At 53.9% G+C, this 25,925-nt stretch overlaps 1 protein-coding gene across 1 annotated transcript; it reads right to left on the reverse strand.

Moving 5' to 3' along the window:
- Positions 1-874: 874 nt before the first annotated feature.
- COMTD1 (catechol-O-methyltransferase domain containing 1) lies at positions 875-2,878 on the reverse strand. The gene is made up of 7 exons (XM_004477383.5): positions 2,710-2,878; positions 2,399-2,526; positions 2,143-2,248; positions 1,935-2,053; positions 1,796-1,850; positions 1,407-1,540; positions 875-1,125 (listed from the first exon to the last, which is right to left on the reverse strand). The coding sequence occupies exons 1-7, from the start codon at positions 2,801-2,803 to the stop codon at positions 973-975; spliced, it is 789 nt and encodes a 262-aa protein (XP_004477440.2). The 5' UTR covers positions 2,804-2,878; the 3' UTR covers positions 875-972.
- Between the last annotated feature and the right edge of the window lie 23,047 nt (positions 2,879-25,925).

A 25,925-nucleotide genomic window follows, 5' to 3' on the forward strand; every position in this document is an offset into this window, starting at 1 on the left:
TGCCATTTCTGCCGTAGGCAGCATTAATTGGAAAGAACGCTTAGTCGACCTGTGATGTAGATCATGCTGTGGGACTAGCAATTTAAAGGAGAGAAGTAACGCACCGGACCAGAAGATAAAGCCTGGTTCTCATTCTGCTTCCCTTTGTGGGTGATGGTGCTGGAAAGCCTGAAGTTCTCGGTCCTCTGGGAAACTTGTTCAGCACTGCCATTCTGATGGCCTGCTGCCTAAAGGCCTGTCTGTGCCACACTTCCCTGGCCAGTGATCTCACCTGGGCTCTCACTCTCGTCCAGGACTTTGGGTGTAGGAGATAAACTTCAGGCAGATAAATACTCAAGTCAATCTTGAGGTCCTGAGGTTTAGGTCAAATGGCCAGGTTCTCAGAGGTGATGTCCACTGAGCAGGCCTCCACTGAAGAGGTGAAGCTAAAGAGCTGACAGTTCTATGATAACGTGGGCAAGAAGCCAGCAGAACTGGTGCAACCTATAAACACACCCATGACAACCCCAGTCCCCTCTTCCCTGTCGTCAGATCTGGTCTTCCCACCAGTCTCAGCTGCCCTGAACAGGAGCTTTACCCGAGGGCTCTGCTCTGAAGCCCGGCCCTGCGGAGTGGAGGCAAACCTGAGGAACGGGGCTTCGCCAGCACTGGATGTGGCCGGGCCAATTAAAACTTGGATGTCCTGCCTCCAGGCGGCTGAGGTGCCCCCGCTGGGACCGCGCACCCGGTGCCAGAGGCCCTCAGTGGTGCCCGGAGATGGGGGCTGTGTGTGTGGGGATGGACATCTGTCACCCAGTCTCCTTTTGCTGAGGAAGCTGCCTGTGCTGAGCTTTACCTCCCTCCTCCACTTCAGCACCACGTACAACGCCTCAGGTCTAGCTCCCCACGCCCCACTTTATTGGGTTTAAAACTCAGGGCCGGTGGCTGAGGTCCCCAGGTCCCCTCCCTTAAGTCACTCGGTAGGAGCCAGCCCTAGATCTTGAAGGCCAAGGTGAGGCCGTCGCCGAGGGGCAGGAGGCTGATATGGACCCTGGCGTCCCGCAGGATGCGCTCGTTCAGGTGTCGCACGCACTGGGCCGCCGTGTCCCCCTTCTGAGGTCGCAACACCTCTCCGCGCCACAGGACCTGCGGAGGGGCGTGGCATCGCGAGGGCGTGGCATCGGGGGCGGGGCCAAGCGGAGGGGCGTGGCATCGCGAGGGCGTGGCACCGGGGCGGGGCCAAGCGGGCTGAGGAAGGCGGGGCCGCGGGAGGCCCCGCGCAGGAGGCGCAGGAGGCGCAGGAGGGACTGGGGACCAGAAACCCGCCGCGTCTGCGGGAAAGTGCCCGGCGGGCCTTTGGGGCACAGGGAGGAGCCCAGGGAAAAGAGGGGCGCCCAGGCCCGCGGGGGCCCGTCTCCTGCCCTTACGCTGGGGACGGCGAGGACCCCTCCAGGTCGCAGCAGCTGCAGGCACCGCTCGTAGTAGGCGGCGCAGTTCTCCTTGTCCGCGTCCACCACGGCCATGTCGAAGGTGCCGGCCTCGCCCGCAGCCAGGAGCTCGTCTTCCCAGGGGCAAGGGACAGACCCGGCTCAGTCTGCAGGCCCCGGCGGCAGAAGCCCCCGCCCGGCCGGCCCCGGCGCTGTGACCCGTCGCTCGCGGCTGGGGCCGGCCCCACGGGGACTCCGCGCCGCCACCCCGCACGTGGCCGCCGGGAGCCTCACCGCCCCAAGCCCGCCCCGCACACCCGGCGCTGGCGCGCGCCTCACTGTCCCTACTCGGGAAGCGGGCGCAAGGCCCGTCCCTTCCCGGTGCTCACCCAGGGTCTCCAGGGCGGGCTTCAAGCGAAGCTCTATCTTCTGCTCCTCCTCGGCCTGCGCGAGGAGGGGAGTCAGGGCCGGAGCCGGGGCTGGCGGGGCTCGGGGGCCTGAGGGACCTCGGGTGCGTGGGACACTCACCTGCCTCCACAGGGGCCGCCCCAGCTCCGGGGGCCCCGCGTCCACCTCGCAGGTCACCACGCGCCCGGCCGCGGGCAGCGCCAGGGCCAGGGCCAGGGCCGAGTAGCCCGTGAAGGTGCCTGGGGACGGGCACGCGCACAGGCTCAGCCCCGGGCGGGGGGCGGCCGGGTGGCCTCGGCCCCCAGCGACCCCGGCCGCGCGCCCCTACCCAGGTCCAGCGCCTTCTTGGCCTTGATCAGCCGCGCCAGGTTGGCCAGCAGCTGGGCCTGCTCACAGGTCATCATGGAGTCCCCCTGCGGCTGCTCCAGGGTCAGCTGTGGGGGGGAAGGGGTCGCACCAGCCCGGCCGCCCGGGTCCCGACCCCACCCCCGGCGGCGCGTGGGGGAGCGCGGCCGGGAAGCCCGGGAGCGGCCCCGCCCAGCCCAAGGTCAGCAGCCACGTGGACCCGCCCCGGCCCCGCTGACCAGCCGCAGGCTCCGCAGCGCCGGGTGCTCGCGCATGGAGCGGCTCAGCAGGTACTGCCACAGCGGGCTGTCCTCGGGCGGCAGCAGGCGCCTCTCGGGCCGGGACCGCCACGGGGGCCACCGTCTCCCTGCGGGGGCCACGGGCAGCCGTGCGGGGGTCAGCGCCCCGGGCTCCGGCGCGCCGGGGCCTCACCTCGCCCGCCGCCAGCCTCGCGGATCCGCGCGCTCGGGGCCCCGCGCCCGCCCGCCGCGCGCTGCCGTCCCGCCCGGGGGGGGCCCTGCCGAGGGAGCGCAGGCCGGGCCCTGCTCACCCAGGAGGAGGCCGGTGGCGAAGGCGGCGCCCAGCGCGGCCGAGCCCAGGGCCAGCGCGACGGGCGCGGAGAGCCGGGGCGCGGGCTGGGTCATGGCGCGGGCAGGAGACGGCGGCGGCCGGTCACGTGCGCCGGGGCCCCCGGGCCTGGACTGGGACCCGCCGCGGGCGGCGCGCCGCCCTGCCCGGCCCTGCCCGCCGAGCCGCGGCCTCGGGCGCCATCGCGCGGCCGCGCCGCCTCCCTGCAGGCCCTGCCGGGGCGAGCCGGGCGCCACCTGGTGGCCGCGCGCGCAACTGCGCCCTGGGTGGAGAGGAGGTCCTGCCTCAATTGTACCGTCTGGGTTGTCACTCCAGGCTCCTGATGTCTAGGTCGCTGGGTCCAGGAGGCTTCCCGACCCACAGAACGGGGGAGGCACCGCGCTCCTCATCTGTAAAATGGGGTTGATAGTCCCGACCTCATCGGGTTCTGTGGGGATTAAATGCGAAAATCCAGGTGAAGAATGGGCCCGGCACCCAGAGAGCTACAAAGGGTACATTAAAAAGGAGTCCAGGTCCGAAGAGCCGGGGGTCAGCGGCTCTGCCCTGCACGCGTCCCGCGGGGTGGCGGCTTCAACGCGCCGGTTTGGCACCAGCGCTGGCCAGACAGCCCCGCGGGGGGCGTCCCGGGCGCGGCGTGGGGGCGGCCTGCTCGGGGTCAGTGAGAGGGGCCACAGCGAGCTGCAGAGAAACTTGACCCCGGCCGGGCCTGCGCTGCGCACTCCGTGGCCCTCCAGGAGGCGGCGGAGGCGGCGGGGGTCTGGGCCGAGGCCCGGGAGCCCAGGGCTGGCCTCCATCAGGGCCAGAAGTGGGACCGACCCTTGGGCCAACCCGCCGCCTTCTGCCAGGCCCCAGCAGAGAGGGGCTGCCGCCTGGGGCAGGGGCCGCGGGCCGGGTAGGCGGGTGGGCGCGGGCGGGCCTCCCGCCGCTCTCCCGGCGGCTCCCCGCTGCTCCCGGGTCCCGGGCGCCGGCTCTGGAGACTTTCCTGAGCCGTTTAGACCTTGTACGGCCCGCAGCTTCCCCCTGACCTACCTATGAGCTCTGTTCCCAGGGTAAGGATGGAGTTGCTGGGCTCTCCTGCCCCAAGGCACACAGCTGGCGCTAAATAAATGGGTTCCGCATAGCACCCTGGCCGTGCCATGGCGCCCCTTGCTGCCGCGCTGCCAGTCTGCCACAGTAAAATTAGCAGCAGGAGGGAGCCCTTACTGAGAACGCACGCACGATCAGCCATCATCCTGTGAAGCTGTGATATTGTTCCAGTTCCCAGAAGAAGAAACTGAAGCTCATAGAGACTCACCACCTCTCCCTGCTTACCCCCCAAGATTCTGCTCTTGGGTCCATGCTCTCTAACCCACTGGCCCAAAGGGGAAAACACAGATGGGCTCCTCCTGTGCCTGGTGACAGAGGAAGGCTGCTTTCCTGGCCCCTCAGCCAGGGCTCCCCCAGGGAAGCTGGCACAGGGGGCCTGGGCTGCGCTGGGGCTGCAGACCCGCCCTCTTTCTCCTCTGTGGGTCCCCGTTGCAGGGAGGCCCCTGCTCACAGCAGAGCCCACCTCCCTCCCCAAGCCTGGAGTAGGGAGAGCAGGCAGGGAGGGGAGGCTTGTCACCATATATCCCCGTCAGATTAAAAAACTAATTTGAAAAGATTAATGTATTCCATTCTTGTTACGCTGGCTCTGATACCTCTGGGCCTGCGGCCGCTCTGCCTCCTGATTATTGAATTTTTATGGCCTGGTAATTAATTGCAGATTCCCTGTTTTGTTCTATTTCTTTTTCTCTGACATTTTAATTTCAACAAAAAGCAGTGGTCTCCATGCAGGTTCTCTCTGGAGATCCTAATGGTCTATAAAACAGAATGACTTATAGACGTGGCACCCACTTCAGTTGGCGAGCGATTGTTTGAAACCTTGCTGATCACGCAAAATTTAATTTTTCCACCTCCCTCCCCCTTTTGCTACTCATTTCTTGTCTCTTCCATTGCAGCACCAACGTCTCAGCTTACCAATGCAGGAGCCAAGTGTCGCCTCTGAATCTTAGAAGGCCTGGGGGGCTGAGGGCAGAGGAGTTTTCATTCTCCTCCTCGGCAGTGGCCCTGGTTGTGGGTGAGGGGAGCTGAGCCTCCCCAAAGGACCACGCGGGTGTGACGGGCAGCTGCCTCCAAGAAGGGAAAGGGCAAGCTGGCGGAGGGTGTCATTTCCATCCATCTCAGTTGCCCTTCTGACCAAATGAATCCATCCCATTAGGCACCAAGGAACTTGCAGGCCTACAAAGGCAGGGAAAATGGGCACACGTCCTGGCGTCCACCCCAGGAAGCGAGGGGTTGGACCCCTGGTGCATTCTTGGTCAAATCGGGTCACTGGGAACAGTTGCCCAGAAAAATGGATCTTGGAAAAGCCCCTGCGTTTCTACCCTAATGCCTCCAACTCCTACTTCCCCAGCCCTGCTAACATGGGCGGGCCTGGGCAGGGCAGGGGCAGAAAGATAAGGCCATAGGAGCAAGTTGTGCCTGAGGGATTGGAACTCAAATGTTTTCAGGGACCAGGCAGGTGAGTAAGTGAGGACAGGGCAATAGGGAGTAGTGGGGATTGTGGCACTCTAGAGCTCAGGCCCCATAAAAGGGGGCATGACAGTCACTCCACTCCAGTCCACGGCTGTGGGTGGGAAGATGGGCCCAGTTTATTCAAAGCTTCTACTTTTTCAAGAGAGTTTGGAAACCTTGCTTTTAATATGAAACCTCACAATTTTAAACATTTTGGTTAAACTTTTTTCTTTTTCAAACATCATGTAAGCCAAACGGAATATGTCTTTGATTTTTGGGTCCTATCTGACCCATGATATTCCCCTGTGACTCTCAGCATGGATCAAAGAAGTGAGAACCTGGAAAAAGATTTCCTCGGGGCTGCAAGGACCTCGGTGGCCAGCTGACCACGCCCCGCCCTGTCCCAAGAATCCTCTCCGTACCTTTAGGCCCTTCAGGTTTCCTTCCTGCATTCAGTGGAGTTTTCCCCAGAAGCCTCCAGGTACCAGGGGCCCGTTCGAGCCCCTCTCCAGGGCTGGCCTCCTCTTTCCACCCAGAAACTTGTGCCTGGCCTCTGGCCCCGTCCGGGTCTGGCCGTCCAGGCTCATGTCAGCGGAGGGCTTCGGCAGCAATGCCGAGACGCCCAGGGCTCCGAGTGGGGCACTGCAGGCGGAGCGGACCCCTGCAGGGAGACTGTGAGTGAGGGGCTTCGGGGGAGCCGGGAGGATGGAGGGTCCACAGCCAGCTCCCTCCTCCTCTGTGCTGGGGCACCAGCACTGGCAACGCCCTCAACCTCTAGTGCCTCAGTTTCCTCCTCTGTAGAGTAATTGACAGGATGGGCTCCACTCAGATGGACTCGGGTTCACACTTCGGCCCCACTGCACAATTGCGCTGCGTGAACTTGGTTTTTCTCAGCTGGTTCAGGATGGGGACGAGACTTCTGGGTTAGTTTTCCGCTGCCACAAAACAGACCCCACAAACTTAGGGGCTTAAAACAACACCCGCTGATCATCTCGTGGGCCTGTCGGGGAGGGTGTGTGGCTGGACCCCCGCTCGGGGGCTCACCAGGCTGAAAGCGAGGTGTGGGCCGGCGCTGCAGCTCCCGCGGGGGCCTCCGGCTCCGCACCCAGGTCACCGGTTGTTGGCACATTCGGCTCCTCCATCCTCAAGGCCAGCAGGGGTCCCTGGACCTTTCCAGTGCTCCGGTTCTCTTTCTGCCTCTGCTTAATGGGACTGCCGTGGGCCCACCCGACACTCCAGGCTCCTCTTCCTGTTTCCAGGCGAGCTGACTAGGAACCTTAGTCACATCTGCGAAGTCCCCTCTGCCATGTCAGGTCCTAGGACCATGGGTGTTTTACCAGCGGGCGGTGGGTAGAGACCCCGGGCTCAAATTCTGCCTGCCCCAACCTCCCGCCTCTCAGATTGGTCGTAAGAATCAAACTGGGGAAGTGGATGTGGCTCAAGCGGTTGGGCTCTCGTCTACCATATGGGAGGTCAAGGGTTCGATTCCCGGGGCCTCCTGCTGAAGGCAAGCTGGCCTGCCTGTGGCGAGCTGGCCTGACCAGAGAGCTGGAGCACTGGCCTGTGCAGAGAGCTGGTGCAGCAAGATGGTGCAACAAAAAGAGGCACAGAGGAGCGACAATAAGAGATGCAGCAGGGAAGCAGATTTGGCTCAACTGATAGCGCGTCCGCCTACCATAGGGGAGGTCCAGGGTTCAAACCCAGGGCCTCCTGACCTGTATGATGAGCTGGCCCACGTGCAGTGCCACGCAGGGGAGCCCCATGCGCAAGGAGTGCACCCTGCATGGAGAGACACCCTGTGCGAAAAAAGCACAGCCTGCCCAGGAATGGTGCCGCACACACGGAGAGCTGACACAGCAAGATGATGCAACAAAAAGAAACATACATTCCTGGTGCCACTGACAAGAATATAAGTGGACACAGAAGAACACACAGTGAATAGACACAGAGAGCAGACAACTGGCGAGGGGGGGGAGGTAAGGACAGAGAAATAAATAAAAAATAAATCTTAAAAAAAAAAAAAAGAGACACAGCAGGCCAGGGAGCTGAGGTGGTGCAAGAGATTAAGCACCTCTCTCCCACTCCGGAAGGTCCCGGGATCGGTTCCCGGCGCCACCTAAAGAGAAGACAAGCAGACACAGAAGAAAGCACAGCAAATGGACACAGAAAGCAGACAATGGAGGGAGGGGGGAGAAATAAATAAGTAAATCTCAAAAACCAAAAACCGGCCCTGTCTGGTTCCCGCCCTTCTCCCCCTTCTGGAGAGCTAGTGTCAGATATTTAAATACGGGCTCCTCCTCGACTGCGCTAGGAGAATGTCCTCCCAGGAGCCCTCTAAAGTCGATGTCTCCATCTTCCAGAGGTGCAGGCTGGGGCTCCCGGGCGTCAGGTGACATGTTGGTGGCAGAGCCAAGAACCTGTCTCTTAAGCTTCACGCAAAAGCTCATCAGCTCACTACGGGCCCAAGTCCAGAGCTGCCCTTGGCAAGCAATTTTGTGCCCTGGGAGGCGTCCACCCCCCGCCAGCTCTGTACCTGTGAGCCGGCTTCTCAGGCGCAGTGCCGGGCTGACACTCGGGGTTTCTGCCGTCCGCAGTGGACGACTCCTGTGTGGGCTTTGCGGCGTTTCTTCCCTTCTTGACTGGGGGTGGCCGGGGCACCTGTATCACGGCCGCTCCTGGGCGCCTCTGCTTCTGCCGGCCTCCTTGCCTGGTCCTCGGGAGGCTGCAAGTGGCCAGGACGTCACGAGACTCTCTTGAGACTTGGGAGAAAATCTCCCTGTAGTTCTGACCTCTCCACACGAAGACTCAGACCTACATCTCGAGTCCTTCCTTCCCCAAAAGAAGACCCACACATTTCCCACACTGCCCTGCAGGCCGGTGCCCTGGCTCCCGCTAAGCAGATGTACTGCAGGAGACTTGAATGCCAAAGTGGCCAACGCGAGTTCGCAGGGGCGGGGAAGGAGAATGACCTCCAGACACGCGGGATGGTGGTGGAGGTGCCTCTTTCTTCCGGGTGGCTTGTGGTGCAGCCTCTGCCATTGAGGGGACAGTGTCGGTGACGGCGTTTTAACTAGAACAGTCCTACGGCATGCCTGGGCGCTGGGGGTGGAGGGGCCCCTAGCTGAGTGGTCTCTGGCTGTCTAGCATCCAAACCCGGCCTTTGGTTCTCCCACAGAGACCTTGGTTTGCACCGGGGTGGAAGCTGCTGTTGGCAGCAGAAAGTGTCTCTGTGGTTTGCAATGAAGAGCTCTGTGCGGCACGTTCTCCGCGGTGTGACCCCCTGGTTCAGGGACCTCAAGCCGACACCGTGACTGCCGCCTCAGAGCCCTGCCTCCCGCTTCGGCCTGACCGGTAGGAGCCTGACTTTGTCCCGACAACAGCGCGCCCAGCTCTGGGGGATGAACCGTGATCAGCCTCAGGCCGTCACCACCGGCCCCTTCCTCGCTTCAAGAGCCGCCTCCTCAGGCACCCCTGTCGCTGCAGGTGGCCGTGTCGTTCCTTTGTGGCCAGGGGTAAGAGGGGCTTCTCGGGAGACGTTCCTCCCTGATAATACGACAGCCCCCTTTCTTGCTTTGCCTTTTCTTGCCTTGAATGGGGTGGGGCAAAGATGAAATGCGTAGAGCCACAGCCGCCATGTGGTGGCCACGAGACCCCGAGGCTAAGGACAAAGGAGACGGAACTCTGCGGAAAGACGGAGCTGTGGCCCTTGAAGACGCTGCAGAGCCATCGAACCAGCACTGCCAGCCGCCTCTCCGCACACTTCTCATGCGAGAAAGCGGGACCCCGTGGGTGAAACAGCTGTTAGCCGTGTGTCCTTGCACTTGAAGCTCCAAGCATCTAACCGAGTGGGGCCCCAGAGCAGCGCAGCCGCAGCGATCACCTGCTTTCTCTCTGCGCTGGAGGGACAGACTCCACACTGAACTTGAAGTCCTGCCCTCCAGTGGGGAGGTGGCCCCGTTTCCCTCCAGAGGTGCTTTCTCACAGATGCCCCGGCACCCCGCCCTCCCAGCTGAGGGGCCCAGGCCAGCACTGGCCCCGCTCCCCTGCCCCGCGAGGCCTTCCAAGGAGCCCTCCCGTCTTCCCGTGAGGGAAGCCTGATCACCCACATTCTACGGGTGAGGAAACAGAGGCTCCCGTCGTGAAGTGACTCATCCAGGGTCTCACAGCCAGGATGTAGGTGTCAGCTCCAATTCTGAATGGCCCCAAAGCCTGGGGGTCTTCCCATCCCAGGGGGTCTCTATTGGCCTCAGGGCCAGGGGCACCGAGGCTCCTGGAACAGTGGATGAGGGTGGAAGCTTCTGTACGGGGAAGCCTCAAATCTCAGTGCTTTCCAAAATACCATTTATTTTCTTGCTCCTGGATCACGGGTCAGCTGGGATAGCTGTGCTTCAGGTTTTGGGTCCAGATCATTCCGAGACCAGCAGCTACCGGGGCACGCTCTTTCCCAGTGGACAGCACAGGTGCAAGAGGCCAAACGACGTGAGCCCATTTCCAGCCCCTGCCCGCGCCAGGCCTGCCGACGTCCTGCTGGCCCCAGCGAGTCCCTTGCCAAGGCCAGCGCACAGGCCTGCAGCTTCTGCAGGGCAGCCCTGCCAGGTCCCGCGGCAAGGGTCCGGCCGCAGAATTCCATTATGGCCCCGGCAGGGGGGACTGGGGTGGGAGAGGGAGCGAGGAGTGGGGAGCAGCAATGCAATCTGCAGACAGGTCCCAAAGGACCTCAGGGTGTCCCCACAGCCTGGGCTGCAGACCCCAGACTGGGCAGGACGTCAGGTGGGCCAGGCGGGCCAGGGGCACTGTCTCGTACAGGAGCTGCCTCCAGGGCGGCCAGGCCAGGGCCTTCGCAGGACGCCAGAGCCCAGCTGCTGCAAGGCCAGTCTCGGCCATCTGCCAGGGTCCTCGGTCTTGCCTCCTACCAGCGGTGGGTGGCAAAGGAGAAGAGGATTCCCCAGGCCGGCTCTCAAAGGCAAACCCCTCTGCCCCCACCAGCTTCTCCCTGCCATCCTCCTCAACCCAGGCAGGGGCGGGAGCGTCCGACCCAGAGCCCCTGCCCCCCGGGAAGCACGGCCCCCACCTCCTCCAGCAGTGCCGCCGGCCCTCCCGTCGCCCCCCAGCCCCACGCCCGGGCTGTGCCCGTGGCGCCCTCGGAAGCCCAGGAAATAGAGCCTTCGACCCCAGGGCTCCCCGGCCGATTGCACGGGCGACCTCAGGCACTTGTTTACTCCCGGCAGCCCCTGAGCTGGCCTGCACGCGTAATTTTTTTTTTTTGCATTGCTCAGTGTTTGTTTTCACGGGGCCAATGCTAAACAACGAGAGGATTTCGCAAATAATTCAGGTTTCCATTTCTTTTAGAAAAGCAGAGGATTTCTCTCTATCGGGCCCAGAATCCCGTACAGCAGTGATCGTCTGGCCCTGCATGGTGCCTGCCCCGCTTAGATGGGTCATGTGCCTTTGTCCCAGTCCCTACCGTTCCCTACTGCCTCAGATCCAACAAACTTCACTCATTTTCGATACTGGCCCTTATGCTCCTGGCATTGGAGCTGTGACTTCTGACTTAATCCACTCCACAGAGGCCCAGAGAGGGGCGATCCCTGCCCAGGGCCACACAGCCAGTCAGGGGCCTTTACTTCTCGTCTCTCTAAGCAAGAGGAGTCCCTCCTTTGGGCGCCACCCCAGGGGCCCCAGTCCCGCTCCAAATGGCTGGAGTTGGGGTCCTTTCCCCTAAGGCAGAGCTGTTCCCGCCGTGGCTGAGGCTCGGAATGCCCTGGCATTTTTCCCCAAGAGCACAGTCTCCCTGAGGGGAAGAGCCAGACTGAGAGGAGACCTTGGGAGGTGGAGGGGCGTGGGCAGGCCCCCGAGCTATAGGGAATCCCCGTTGATGTTGTAAAAAGGGGACAACTGATGCTTGCATAGCCCTCCCTGTGTGCCAGCCTCTTCTTAGGACCTCGTTCATCTTAACTCAGTTAACCCTGTGAGGAGGGAGGTGCACTGAGCCCCATTTTACAGATGAGGAAGCTGAAGCACAGAGAGGTTAAGTAGCTCACTCAAAATGGCACAGCTTCTAAGTAGCAGAGTTAGGATTTGAACCCAAGTCCTCCGTTTTGGGATTTACAGCCCGTCACCACTGAACTGTGCTGGAGGAAATGCCTCTTGTGGAGGTGGCTGCTTTTCCTCGAAGGTCGCAGGTGATCCTCAGTCTTGCCCGACCACGGATGGGTGCGTTTGACTGTGAGTGACAGAAAAATCCCAAAGCACAGCAGCTTAGCCGTGAGGGACTTCTCCTTTCGGTGGGTGCAGCCCGCAGGTGGGCGGTCAGGGGTGGCAAGCAGCCTTCTCACCACAGGGCTTCTCCTCAGCCACAGAACAGTCACGGGAACCCCCGGGCCAGGCCCCGCCGGCCACACCCGCCTCGGACCCCCGGGCTCAGCGGCCTCTCTGCGCCCGATTCCTCATCCCGGCGCCAGCTGCGCCCCGGGCCTCGCTCCATCCATCCCGCTAATGCCGCATCGACTGAGCGCAGGCTCGCTCCTCGCGGCCTCCGGAGCGCTGAATAATTCAGGCCCGAGTAATGGGATAATGAATTTACTGACAACCCGGTGTGGTCTCGGTACTTACATTTCAAGAAATACTGACTCCCCAGGCCTGCTCAGCGGGCCGCAGATATACACACGCCAAGAGCCGCGGCCGCTGCCCACCCGTGGGGGGCAGGCCTGACCGTGCGGGGCCCCCACGCTGGGCTCGCTGGCCCACGGCGGCTTGGGGAACTGGGGCGACGGGGGGGCCGGGGTGCTGCCGGGTCGGACTGGTGCAGAATCACAGCAGCTTTGAAAGGTGGGGCCGGACAGGGTCCTAATAGCCCCATGGCCCAGCACGGCCATGGTGTGAACGGGGAAACTGAGGCTGCAGAAGGGGCAGGGCTGTGCCCTGTGGCTGGGACTCTGGGGGTGACTGTGGGGGCTGTGGGCAGGAAGCTTCGCTTTCCTTCTTCCCTGCTGGCATACCCGTCTACCCAGAACTGGAGCGCCAGAGCTGCCAGGGGCCCCCAGCTGCGTCTGGGCGGGAGCCCTGCCTGGGAGAGCCAGAGCCGCCTCCAGCCGCAGCTCTCCGCCCCCACCCCTCAGCCAAGGGCTGACTGACAGGGTGGAGCAGAGGGGAGGCCTGGCCGCAGGGGGCGAGTGCGTGCTAGTCATGCGCCAGCGCCTCCCCCGGGATCAGGCCCCCGCCCCGCGCCATCCTGCCTCTCTCCTGCCCCTTCTCCTCGAGCCCCCCCAGGAAATCATCTGATGGAATCTCCATCTCAGATCTGCTTCTCGGGAACTCCACCCAGGACACCTGCATTTCCTGGTCTAGCCTTCCCTTCTGAGCACCGAGAAGGCTCAGACAAGATGACGCAACAAGAAGAGCCAGATGCCCAGTGTTGCTGGATGAGAACACAAGCAGACACAGAAGAGCACACAGCAAATGGACACACAGAGCAGACAACTGGGGGTGGGGTGGGGGGGGCGGGGAAGTGGGGGAAAGGGGAAATAAATCTTATAAAAAAAAAGAAGGCTCAGAGGCAGCATTTCTTGGGTCTGGCCTGGTGCTGCTGTGAGACTGAGTAAATCACTTCTCCATTTTGGGCCTCAGTTTCCTCATCTGTGTGATTGGTGTTTGGGCGGGGGGTGTTTTTAGACCCCTCCCAGCTCTGAAAGTCTGTGATGTGATCTGAGGTGCCAGAGAGCCTTTGCCTCCCTGTAATTGGCCCCAATATGTGCACAGAATCCTACCATTGGGCATCACCTTTCTCTGGAGGCTTTGTCAAAATTCAGATGCATCTAAGAGGAAGATGAGCATAGCATCACAGGATCATGGTGCAGGGCAGCATTTCTCAATGTGGGGTCCTTGGATCACCTGCAACTGAATCCATCACCTGAAGGGCTGCTTATTACTAATGTGCCTTTTTCTGAATGTGGTACATGATGTCTGGAGCTGCAGCAGCCATCTTTCAACCACAAGGAAACACACGAGGATGCAAACAACAAGCTATGGATGGCACACAGAAATGGTATTTTTGCTTCAATGGATTTTCAGTGGCTATTCTGAACTGTTGCAGGAAACCTGGAAATCTTTACCTCCAAAATCTCAGTATGTGAAATAATTATCTTGACTGCTCAATCAAGTCTTGATAGACTTTTCTGTTACTTTCAACCCAAAGCATTCCAAACGGAATCAACACTATCTCATTTAACCATCGTAGTAGCACTTCTTCAAGGCAGGGACTATTGGCTCAGAGGTGATACGACATAGCTAAGGTCACGCAGCTGACGAGTGTCAGGGCCCCTGGCTGGAGAGTTCAGGCTTGGAGGAATTTCGATGGCTGCTAACATTTTATTGCTGCCTCCTCCCCCGAGTATTCTCTCTCTGACAACGGGCATAACGCTGCCTCCCTGGCAATTCTGCTCGCCCCTCCAGTCCTTTAGCTCATCGTGCGGCTCGGGGGGCCGCCTCGGGCGCGCAGCTGAGCCGATCCAGGGCCCCGGCCAGGGCCTCGGGCGCCCGCAGGGTCAGCTGACCGCCCAGTGCGGGGCCCCGCTCCCCGCGCCGCGCTCAGCCGCCGCCCAGCCCCGCGCCGCCGCCCGCGCGCCCTGTCCCCGCGCCCCGGCCCGGCCGAGGGTCCAGGGAACCAAGTGAGGCCACGCAGGGAGCCCCGGCGCCGCCCGGCACGGTGCGCGGGGAGGGCCCGCCGGGCGAGGGGCGCCTCGGAGACGGGCGAGGGTCCCCGTGAGCGACCAGGGCTCCGGCCCCACCTGCCCGAGGACAGACCCGGTGTCGGGCGGCCCCTGGCAGCGTGCGGGGCAGACCCCGGTTCCCTCCAGCTCCCTCTGCCCGGCGTCTGTGCTTCTCCGTCGGGCACAGGGGGCACAGTGCCCGCAGCCCACAGTACTTTCAGGAGCCCCAAAAGTGGTTTAATTTCCTTTATACTGGACGGAAAAACAACAACAAAACTCTATGTCAAAGAAAATGGTTAAATATGTAATCTCGATGCATTTGTTTTTATACCGAAGCAGTTGTAAAAAAATACTTTAAAATATTATTTTGTGGGCAGAGAATGCAGAGAGGGCAAAAGTGCCTAGAACCCTCCAGAGTACAATGAAAGTCATGATGTCCCTGCAGGCCCTGGGGTGGGGTTCCAGCTGCTGACCGGGCTGGTAACCCTGGCCCCTTACCCAAGGTGGGTGGAAGGCCATGCCCTCCAGTTTTATTTTGGCACCTGAATTCTTGAACAGGTGTGTGTGGGGAATGACTGCGTTTCAATCCTGGGTGACAGATACGCAGCTTCCTGAGCTTCCAGCCCTGTGGTGGAGCCTCAGCTGCTTTCAGTCGTTGCTGGAGGACTGGGCTCAGCCTGGCCGGGACCAGGTGCCGTTGACCTGCTGGGAAAGCCAGGCCTCTCGAACCTCTTCTCTGCTGTCTGATTGCTCCAGCCCTCTTACTTTTCAGCTTTCCCTGCACACCCTGAAGACTAGTTCTGAGTTACTGAAGCTCTCCCCTAAGGCAGGTAGTGTCAGGCACATTTTGATTTTGAGCTTCCTTTGGGCTAAAAGGAATGTTTCCCCTTCTCTGAATTCTAGCGGTTTTACAACTCCTAACAAATGAAATGAGGACGGACTGGGCTTCCCACCAGGCTGGCCTCTGCCTGCTTCTTTTTCCCCAGAGTCCTGGCCTTTCTTTAGTCACATACTTATTGAACGCTTACTTTGTGCTGGCACTGTGCAGAGTGTTGTGGGAATTAGAGCTTCTGTTTCTCTCCCTCGCCCCCAGGGAACAGAGCTTTGCTGCCTGGGACGCTGGCTCTGTCCCTGGACTCAGCCTGAGAGGGGAGAGCTGGAGATGGTGGGGCCAGGGGGTGCCAGCCTGCTGGAGGGATTCAAGACGATGGGTCCCAATCAGCCAGGAGGTGGAAAGAGGCTTCTGAGAGTTAACTTGGCTACTTCCTGGGCGTCCTTTTCCTTTTCTGTTTTCCAAACTTGATCCCCGCCCCCCCGCGCCCCCGCTGCTCTTTGTCCTTGGGCTCTTTGGGGTGGGCTGTCACTCAAGTGTGGGGTCAGGTATTCTGGGCCCTTGGGGACTGTTTTAAGCAGATGCAGCTGCCTGGGAGTAGCTGAGAGGGCAGGTTAGACAACTGCCCTGGGGTGTTAGTGCCCCATTTCCTAAGCTGCCCAGGCCAGTGGATCTGAGGGTGCAGCCCTGGGGCGAGGGTACGTATGAGCTTCTGCGCTGTGCGTTCCTCCTGACAGCCGTTAGCAGAGGAGCGCCTTGACTGTGTGCTCCGTCCTCTCAGGCTTCGGTAGATCTGTATTAAAGGGGGAAAAACCCTATGAACCCACGGTGTTGAGGCTGTTTTTATTATAATATTGAAAATGCAAACATAAAACCAGATATAACATTTTCATATTTAGGGATTTGTAAAACCTATATAAATGCATGGCACCAATAAAATTAAAATGAACAATTTAATGAGATGGATGATGTTGTTTTGCTAAAACTAGGTCCCTGCTTTCAACACAACTATGGGCTGAATGCCAGTGCACTGACTTTTAGGAGTTTCACGAGCCTGTACTCCCACCCACTTGTGACGGGAAAAAAAAAAAGTGATGCTGCAGACCTCCCATGACTTTTCTCTGTGAAATCTCTTCGTTCAGCCTGGGTCTGGTTTCATCTGGCCATCTCTTGGCTTGCATGCATCATTTATACTCAGCATTAAGTCCTCCTTTTCCATTAGTTTATGACAATTACAGTAATGGCATCAATACAATTATAGACACAAATGCAATTGTGGAATTGGAGCACTGTAATCTTGTGCCCAAGAGACATATGGATAACAAATTCCTTCCACAGGGATACTGTTCTGATTCAACATCTATTTCCTGAGTGCCCGCTGGGTGACAGGGACAGTGCTGTGTGCTTTGTCTCATCTCATTCCTATGGTGTAGGTAAAATTGGGGATAATGTTTTTGGCTCATGGAACTGCTTCATGAAGATTGAATAAGATAACATAAGTAATGGGCTTTTGGCACATGGAAAACATTTGATAAATATTATTTTTAAAACCTTCAGAGGGAGTGATTCTTTGCCTAGTTTACAGAAGAGGAAACAGAATCTCCCAAGAGGTGTTTGTGGCTTGTCCAAGATAACACAACTAGTTAAGCAGCAGCAGAGGGCCTCAAACTGGTACCCTGGGTTGTTTCAGCTCTGATGGAGCTGCTGCAAGTATTACAAATTTAAAATCCCCATCGCCCAGGCTGACTATTCACAAATCCACCCTTCCCCCAAATGATCAGACCCTCCCAACTGCAAAGAGACACCCCCAGTCTCCTGCAGTTCTCTCCTTTCCTGCAGCTTCTGCTCAGGGGCCTCAGGTGTGTCCTGCGTGTGGATTCCTCCCCAGCAGTCTTGCCTCCCCCTTGGTGCCCCTCTCTTAGGGACCCTTAACTTGGTTTCTTTCCATTTACTTGGTAATAGTGTCTCATTCTGTTAGCATTCCACACAGGGTGAAAGTGTTGGGGTACAAATTATAAAAGGTAGGAAAGTTAAAAGTACAAAACTTGGTTCCTCAGCTCAATTTGAATCAAGATGGTCGACGCAATGCAGTACTTTCTGGTCCTCCATGTGCCCTTGTTTCTGTCCCGTTTAAAACCCATTAATCTCTACGTCCCGTTTCCTTTTTGCCTAAGAAGCAAACTGGTTTTGGTCTGGCTCTTCTGGTCTTATCTCTTACATTAGGTGGGCCCCGTGCTCCAAGAAGCTTCTTGACATCCTGAGGGCTGATGCCTCCCGCTCAGAAGCACTTCTTACACAAGTCTGTCTTCTCGTTAGGAGGGCTGGTTTGAATTTCTGGCTGTGGCTGCTTTCTCTTTTAAATTTTCCCATCTGATTTGAACCCTTCCTGCATAACCCACATCTAAAAGCCTGCTGTTTACCACAGGAATGAGCCAAACAAGCAGGCTGCTCAGCAAGTTGATTCTCGTACTAAACTTTGCTGTCTCTGAGGAACGAAGCCAAGTCGTGGTTCATTTAATTTTCCTGGGATGTCGCGCCGTTGAGCCCACGTACTGAAACAAGCAGGTTGTGAGTGACCCGAATGCTTCATGCTGATAGCTTGCCTTGGTGCTGCTGTTTCCTGTGAAGAGGAATCTTAGGGAAGAGAAAGGGGAACAGATAAGATATCCATCTCTTTTCCCAGGTGGGACACTCACCTCGGCTCTTCAACATGGTGCCGTGAGGTAATTCTTTACCCTTTTAACTAGGAAGACTCATTTTAAAGCCAAAATACGATGATAGTCGTGCTGCTGGCACCTGTTGACTGAGAAACCCCTCACCCACCTGTGGCGCGGAAGTCGGAGGCCCCGCTTGGTGGTGGAGGCCTTGGACCAGGCCCCATCGCCGGGGAGGCCGCTGCGGTCCCCTCTCCTTGACTAGAGCAGGAGGGGTTTTGACAAGCTGGGGGCCTACTAGGTCTGGTCCTCGGTGAGTCACTGGGGAGAGGGCTCAGTTCCCACACTAAGCTCAGTTTCCTGCTGTATCACAGAGGCCTTGAATGAGGGTGGTGTATGCAGGGGTGAAAGGGGCGGGTGATTCTGGAGAGAGAGTCAACTGGAAGACAGATCTGAAAAAACTGCACATAATGCACCACAAAAGGAAAAAGTACAAAATATGAAAAAGAGGCTAAGAGACACGGAGGATGGGATGAAAAGCTCTGATGTCTAATCAGAGTTATGGAAAGATGAAAGTGGGACAAATACTGTGTGAGTGTGCTATTATGAACTAAATCTATTGTGTAAACTCATGGAGTTAATAGCTAGAACGTGCATCACCAGAATATTAGAATGAGGTTAGAGAATGGAAAGCTGTGGGTTAACTTATGCAGAATTGGTAAAAAGATTGTGTGTTAATCTTTGGAAATGAATAGAAAAGGTGAAAGCACAACATAATGTTTGTAACTAGCTGTGCTAATGTATGGGTATGACAGTTGCAAGGGAAAGTCTAAGGAAATGTATATTATTAGAAGGAAAACTAAAAAATGTAACATGGAACAATATAGCATAGTAAAACCTTGTGTGAAATATTAATATAGGTAATATTGCATATATGACTTTTTTTCTTTGAAACTGAACGAATAGTATGTGTGTTAATGTTACAAGATGTTAATATCTGGCAAAAAAACAAACAACCCAACATTATGCTAAGTGAAAGAAACCAGACACAAGTGCAACATATTGTATGATTCCATTTATATAAAATGTAAATATAAATCAATTTACAAAGATGGAATTATAAATCAATTATGTAGAATAGGGGAAGATAGAGGGATTGAGAGGTGACTGCTAAGGGGTGTGGAGTTTTTCTTTTTGGAGTAATGAAATTATTCTAAGAATTTTTGTGGTGATGAATGCACAACACTGATTATACTAAAAGCCTTTCATTATACACTTTGGATAGATTGTATGGTATGGAAATATATCTCAATAAAACTGCTTTAAAAGAGATAGTAGTGGAGAATTTCCCATGATTATTAAAAATCATGACTCCTTAGATTTAAGCATCCTAATGAATCTCAAATAGGATAAATAGAAAGAAGTCCATATATAGATATATCATAATCAAATTGAAGAACACTAAAGACAAGAAGAAGGAACAGCAAGAAAACTTTTTGCTCATTTCTATAATTAGAAGAAATTAGACTAATGAGTAATACATTATAATAATAACAATGTAAGACAGAAGAGAGTGGAATAATAACTTAAGCAGCTTTAAAAATATCTTCCCAAGAAAGGACTGTATACCTCAGTGTTTAGGTATAAGGACTGTATATTCTTTTAAAGTTAAACGTAGATTGTAGGTTTATTCCCAAGAAAAGTGAATACATATGTCCACATAAAATCTTGTCTATCGGTGTTCACAGCAGCATTATTTATAATAGCCCCAGAAAGGAAACAACCCAATGTTCATCAGCTGAAGAACAGATAAACATCTGGAGTATCCATACAAGTGAAAGAGGCCAGACACAAAAGGTCATGTATTGTGTGATGAATGTATATGAAATGCCCAGAGAAGGCAAATCCATAGAAACAGGAAATAGATTAGTGATGGCCAGGGGTCGGGGAGGAGAGAATGGTGAAGTGCGGCGGCTTGCTCGGTCGGTGGCGGTGGGGTCTGGCTGCGGATGAGGGGTCGGTCCGGCTTTGGACGAGGGGTCGGTCTCACAGGGGTTGCGCGGTTTGGCTGACGGGGTCGCCTGGCGAAGCCGGCGACGAAGGGGTCGCCCAGAGAAGCAGGCGACGAACTGGGGACAAGGGAGGCCAGGCCCTTGTCGGGGGCTCTCAGGACTGGAGGGCGCACGGCAGAAGAAGTACCGCGGAGACGAGGTAAACACGCAGGTCCAACTTTATTGAGGAAGTGGCTACAGTTTTATAAGGGCTGGGGAAGGCTGATTGGTCGAAGCTTGTGCCATGTTCTGATTGGTTGCTGCAAGCAGTTACTGGGGAGAAAGGTCGGTGGGAGGTACTGGAAGGGGGAGGGGTGGTGGTTAGGGATTGGCTGCTGCTGTTGCCGGGGGAAGTGGCAGGGTTTAGGGATTGGTGGCTGCTGTTGCTGGGTTAGAGGGCAGACTTGAGTTTCCCGCCTTGCGCCTGGCTGTTGCTGCTGTGGGGGGGCGGGGAAGGGCAGACTGGAATTTTCCGCCCTGCGCCTGCGCAAGGAGAAAGATGGCGCTATCCGGGAGGAGGGGCGGCCGCGGAAGCATGGCTGCCGAGAAGGGGAGACCCGAGGGCACTCTGCGCCCATGCCGAGCTCCCTTCAGGGGTGGCGGTGGGCCCGACCAACCACCCTATTATGGGGGCAGCGGCTTGGAATTAGGCCTACCGCGGCTGCTCCCCTGCCAGGCCAGCAAACCACACTTCAGCCCGAGGGGTGGCCGCAGTGAAGGACTGCTTATGGGTACAGGATTTCTTTTGGGGGTTGTATTAGTCAGGGTTCCTTAGGGAAACAGAACCTCCAGGAGATAGCTGTAAATAGTATGAGATTTTATAGAATAGTCTCATGCAGCCTTAGGGATGCACATGTTCAAATTCTGTAGGGCAGTCTGCAAGCCAGGGGCTCCGATAAAGGTCCTCAACGAGTTCCCAGGAGACCCTGGCTGTCTGAAGTACAGATGGGAATTCCCTCCCTGACTGCTGAAATCACTTTTCCGTTTAAGGCCTTCAACTGATTGGATGAGACATCACCCATTGCTGACAACAGTCTCCACAGTCGATTGTTGATGTGATCAGCCATCTTTGCAATCAACTTACCGATGATTAAGGCCCATGAAATGTCCTTGTATTACAGTTAGCCCAGTGCTTGCCTGACCAAACAACTGGGCACCGTTGCCTGGCCGAGTTGACACATTAGCCCAGCCATCACAGCGGGGGGAGTGATGAAATGCTCTGGAATTAGATAACGGTGATAGTCGCACAATCTTGTAAATATACTAAAAACCACTGGATTATGCACTTTAAATGGGTGAATTTTATGGTATACAAATTATAGCTCAATAAAAAATAAAAGAAGGTGGAATAAATACATTTTCATATATGCTAAAACAGAATTTATAAACACAGACCCCCGTCATTATAGGAATTTCTGAAGGATGACCTTGAAGATAAGTAAAATGATCCCATGAAGAAAGTTTGAAATACAAGAAGAAATAATAAATCAAGAAAATATAAAAATATGGATATGTTAAAATGTAGTAACTGTCCAAAACAATGCCTGTGAACAATAGTTGGAGCTAAAAGTTTGAATGGAATTAAAGCATTCCAAGTGATTTTCATTGTTTAGAAAGATAAAGATCATGATTAATTTTAGACTATTTTAAGTTAGGTAAACATTTCAAAGTTTCAAGGGTCACCAATAAAAAAATAAATATAATCCCTATCTTCCAGTCTAGTAGATGGGGGGGAGGGAAGATGGAATGAGAAAAAACCTCATTTGATTTGTTTTTTATTTTTTTTAAAGATTTATTTTATTTCTCCCTGCCCCAGTTGTCTGTTCTTTGTGTCTATTTGCTGCATGTTCTTCTTTGTCTGCTTGTTGTTGTCAGCAGCTAAGGAATCTGTGTTTTTTTTTGTTGTGTCACCTTGCTGCGTCAGCTCTCAGTGTGTGCGGCACCATTCCTGGGCAGGCTGCACTTTCTTTTGCACTGGGCGGCTCTCCTTATGGGGCGCACTCCTTGCGCGTGGGGCTCCCCTACGCGGGGACACCCCTGCACGGCAGGGCACTCCTTGCGCACATCAGCACTGCACATGGGCCAGCTCCACATGAGTCAAGGGGGCCCGGGGTTTGAACCGCGGACCTCCCATGTGGTAGACGGATGCCCTAACCACTGGGCCAAGTCTGCTTCCCCTCATTCGGTTTAAAGGAGTCCAAGAAAGAAGAAGAAAAGAAATTCTTAGAAAGCAGGACAAATTTAAAAACAAAAAACGAGATCATAGAAAAAAAGACAAATTTGTAATCTCCATAAATGAAAATAGACTGGACTCTCTAGAGAAAAGGCATAGGCTATCAGACTGGATTAAAAAAAGAATAGCCAAGTTCTACCTACATGAAACAAATTTAAAACATAAGGGTAGATTTTTAAAAAATCTAAGTAAAAGAGTGTTACCAGAAATAACAGTCAAAAGAAAACATGTAAAGTTATATTAATATCAGACAAAATAGACTTTAAGGCAAAAAGTCATAATTAAAGAAATAGATGGTCATATATAAAGTTTTAATTCACCAGGAGGAAATAATAGTTTTAACCTTATGAATACCTAATAATATAGCTCCAAAATATAGAAAACAAAAATTCTCAGAACCTTAGGGAAAAATGGGATAAATCCACTGTCAAAGTAATTTGCTTAAAAATATACTATCAGTAATTGATAAATCAAGCTGATAAAATATCACTAAGGATATAAAAGATATGAGCAACAAAACTAAGCATACATAGAGCATTGTACCCAACTCTTGTGAAGGATAACATTAGTTTCAAGCAAAGTGGTCACATTAAGCCTTAAAGAAATCATAACAACTTTTAAATAATCACATTATACAGACCACATTTTCAAAAACCAATTGAAATAAGTTAAAAACTAGTAATAATCTTTTAAAAATCCACCTAATCCCCCAATACCTTTGGAAATTAAAAATATACTTCTAGAGAACTCATGGGTCAAAAAAGAAATCATACTTAAATTAAAAAAATTTGGAATTTAAAAAAGAAAAGAAAAAAACACAAATCAGAACTTGTGGGATACAGCTAAAAAAGTACTGAATGGTAAAAATAAAAAATATATATAGCCTAGGGTGCATATATTAGCCAAGAGAAATGTTGAGAACAGTAAATTAAGGATCCAACTTAAGAATTTAGAAACAGAATATCAGAATAATCTCAAAGTAGAAAGAAGGAAATAATAAAAATAAAAGCAGAGTCAATGAAAGATAAAAACATGGATACAATAAGACAGTCAATGAAATCCATGACTTAGGGACTAAAATCAGCCAACATTTGGCAAATATTTTAAAAGGAAAAAATGAGGAATCACAAAATGGTATCAGAAGTGAAAACACATATCAACAACAAAGACAACACCAGAGAAAAAATTGGTGAACATAAGTATTTCACAGAAGAGGAAATATGAAGTTAATAAAGATAAGAAATGATTCTCAGCCTTATTAATAATTAAAATGCAAATTAAAGACATAAGATATTATCTTTTCCCTACTAGATTGGCGAAAGTTTTCAAATATTATAAAGTATTTGTAAGAATGTGGGGGAACTATTGTTGGTAGAAATGTGAACTGGAAATGTTAGCATTATCTATTAAAATTTAACACCTACATCTTATGATGCAGCAAAATGGATGAATGGGGTCTCAGCAAAAGTAAAAACTTTTTTGCATCAAAGAACTGTATCATGAAAGTAAAAGACTACCTACTTGATATGAGAAGATATTTGGAAATTACATATCCATTAACGGTTAATATCCAGAATATAAAAGGAAACCCTAAACTCAACAATAAAAAGGCAAACAACCCAATAAAAAATGGACAAGAGCCTAAACAAATGTTGACCTCATCTGGCTCTCTGGGGCAGGATACCCTAACGTGAAAACAAAAAGACCCCTGGCAGAACTGTTGGCCAGCGGGGCACACATCTAAACTTGTCTCCAAATGCTGGAAAACATAAACGAAAAACCTGGTGTTTTTGAACATTGACCCCACCTAGCTCTCTGGGGCAGGATGCCCTAATGTGGAAGTTAGTGGTGACAGAAAAGCATCATGGAAAAAAGGGAAAGCTGAAGTGCCGAAAGTATAATGAAAAGAAGGCACTGAGTAAAGGAGAGCAGTTGAGCAAATCACAGGAGCTGGGGAGAAAAATTAGCATAAAAGCAAACACTAGCTCAGGACTCCCAGAGGTGGAGCAAAGGAAAGGAGATCTTCTCCTGGAGGTGAAACAATTGCACATAAAAGGGCAATCCTAAAAGTTACACCTCATGTCCAGGCCAAGAGACAGGTGTAGACAACCTGAGAAAATCTGAACAGTTAGACATGGGCTGCCATAAAATTTCAGTGTAAGCTGGGTCAAACATCAAAGAAGAGCCTAAAACACAGTCAAACTATAATAAAACCTAGGCTAGAGGGAGAGGCTGACTTTCACAGTAAGCACATCAAAATAATCAGATGCCTGGACATCAGCAAAAAATTATAAGCCATACAGGAAACAAGTGGTTGGGTACCTGCTTCCCATGTATGAGGTCCCTGGTTCAATCCCCAGGACCCCCTAAAAACAAACAAACAAATGGGAAAACCAACTCCCATGGGGAGAAAATGTAGCTCAGTGGTTGAGCGCCTGCTTCCCATGTATGAAGTCCTGGGTTCAATACCTGGTACCTCCTAAAAAAAGAGAAGATATTGCTCAGTCAAGGGAACAAAGTAAAGCTTCAAAGGAGACACAGACTTTGGAAAAACTAAAGACATTTGGTCAAATCTCCTAACAAATTCAAGGAGTTGAAGGAAAATATGGATAGAAATAAGCTAACTATGGATATAGAGCTAAAACATATTAAGAAGACAATGTGTGAGCAAAAAGAATTGGAAAGTTTAAAAAGAAACAGCACAGAAATTAGGGGCATAAAAACACACTAATGGAGATTAAAAATACATTAGCTGCAAAGGGAAGCCAAGATGGCGGCAGAGCCGGCAGCTCCTGGAATCAGCTTGTGCTACAGGGCAGTTAGTAATCACCCAGAGCTATCTAAACATTTGTCTGTGGGCCCCAGGAGACCAGAAGAGTATCCTGCAACATCCTTGAAAATATGAAAGGAGGAGACTGCCCATCTGCAGAGAGGATCTGTGAGTAGAGCCTTCCATGCCATGGAGATCAGTGCCCGTGGTGCAAGCTGCCTCAGGAGCTATTCTGTGACTGGCGTTGGAAACTTCACTTCCCAAAAACCAGGGGAGGAAGACACAGTGTGGCCCCGACTTCAGCTACTGATTAGTGGACTTAGCTGGCTAATGTATAATCCTAGAAATAACCAGGGTTTGAACCTGTCCAAGTTGGAAAGAGGCTGGTGGCCACCATTTTGACTCCATCCCTAGCATGATGGGAAGCCAGGCTGACTGAAAATCCAGTGAAGGTAGGGACTGGCTTCTTTCCTCAAAGATCAGACTGCAGCCCTAGCCTCCAGCCCCACCTCTGGCAGGAAGGAAGCTGATGGGACCTGCACCAGGCTCTCCAGGCAATTGCAGTTGCTTTTGGCCCACACAGCCTGGACTGGTGGATACTTGTGGATCCACCCTCACCCCCCAGTAGGAAAGGGAGGGAGCTGGTGTCTCCACAGCCTTTCTGGGCGATGGCAGACACTTTTGGCCTGCACGGACTGGACTGTTGGATGCCTATGGATCCAACCCCACCCCCAATAGGAAAGGGAGGGGGCTGGTGTCTCCACAGCCTTTCTGAGCAATGGCAGACACTTTTGGCCTGCATGGACTGGACTGTTGGATGCCTATGGATCCAATCCCACCCCTAATAGGATAGGAGGGGGCTGGTGTTTCCTCAGCCTCTCTGGGCAACGGAAGGTACTATTGGCTACAGGGACTGAACTGTTTTGTGTTGGCGGTTCCATTCCCATCCCCTAAAGGGCAGAAGGGACATTACTTCCTTAGTCTCTCAGGGCAATTGCAGGTGTATTCGGCCCACATGAATTGGACTGTTGGGCCGTCCAGAATGTCCATTCCCACCCCCAGCTGGGAGGGGGTCTTGTGCAACTTCAGTTTACCTGGACAACTGTGGTCATTTTGGATTCACATGGCATAGATTGCTGCCCACAACTACAGCTCCATTCCCCCCCCCCCCCCAAGATAGGGGAGGAAGGGGTCTGAAGCTTCATAAGTCTCTCTGGGCAACTACAGACAATGCTGTTCTTCCCAACTTGGATTATTACACATGGTTGCAACTCTGCCCTTACCCCTGACAGAGCAGAAAGGTGGGAGAAACTTCATCAATTCCTGGGGCAATGTGGCAGCCTCAGATTCATAGCTTACAGCACCAACTACATTCTCAACTCCTACTACATAAAG

The sequence above is a fragment of the Dasypus novemcinctus genome, chromosome 6, assembly GCF_030445035.2.
Source record: "Dasypus novemcinctus isolate mDasNov1 chromosome 6, mDasNov1.1.hap2, whole genome shotgun sequence".
Lineage (NCBI taxonomy): Eukaryota > Metazoa > Chordata > Mammalia > Cingulata > Dasypodidae > Dasypus > Dasypus novemcinctus.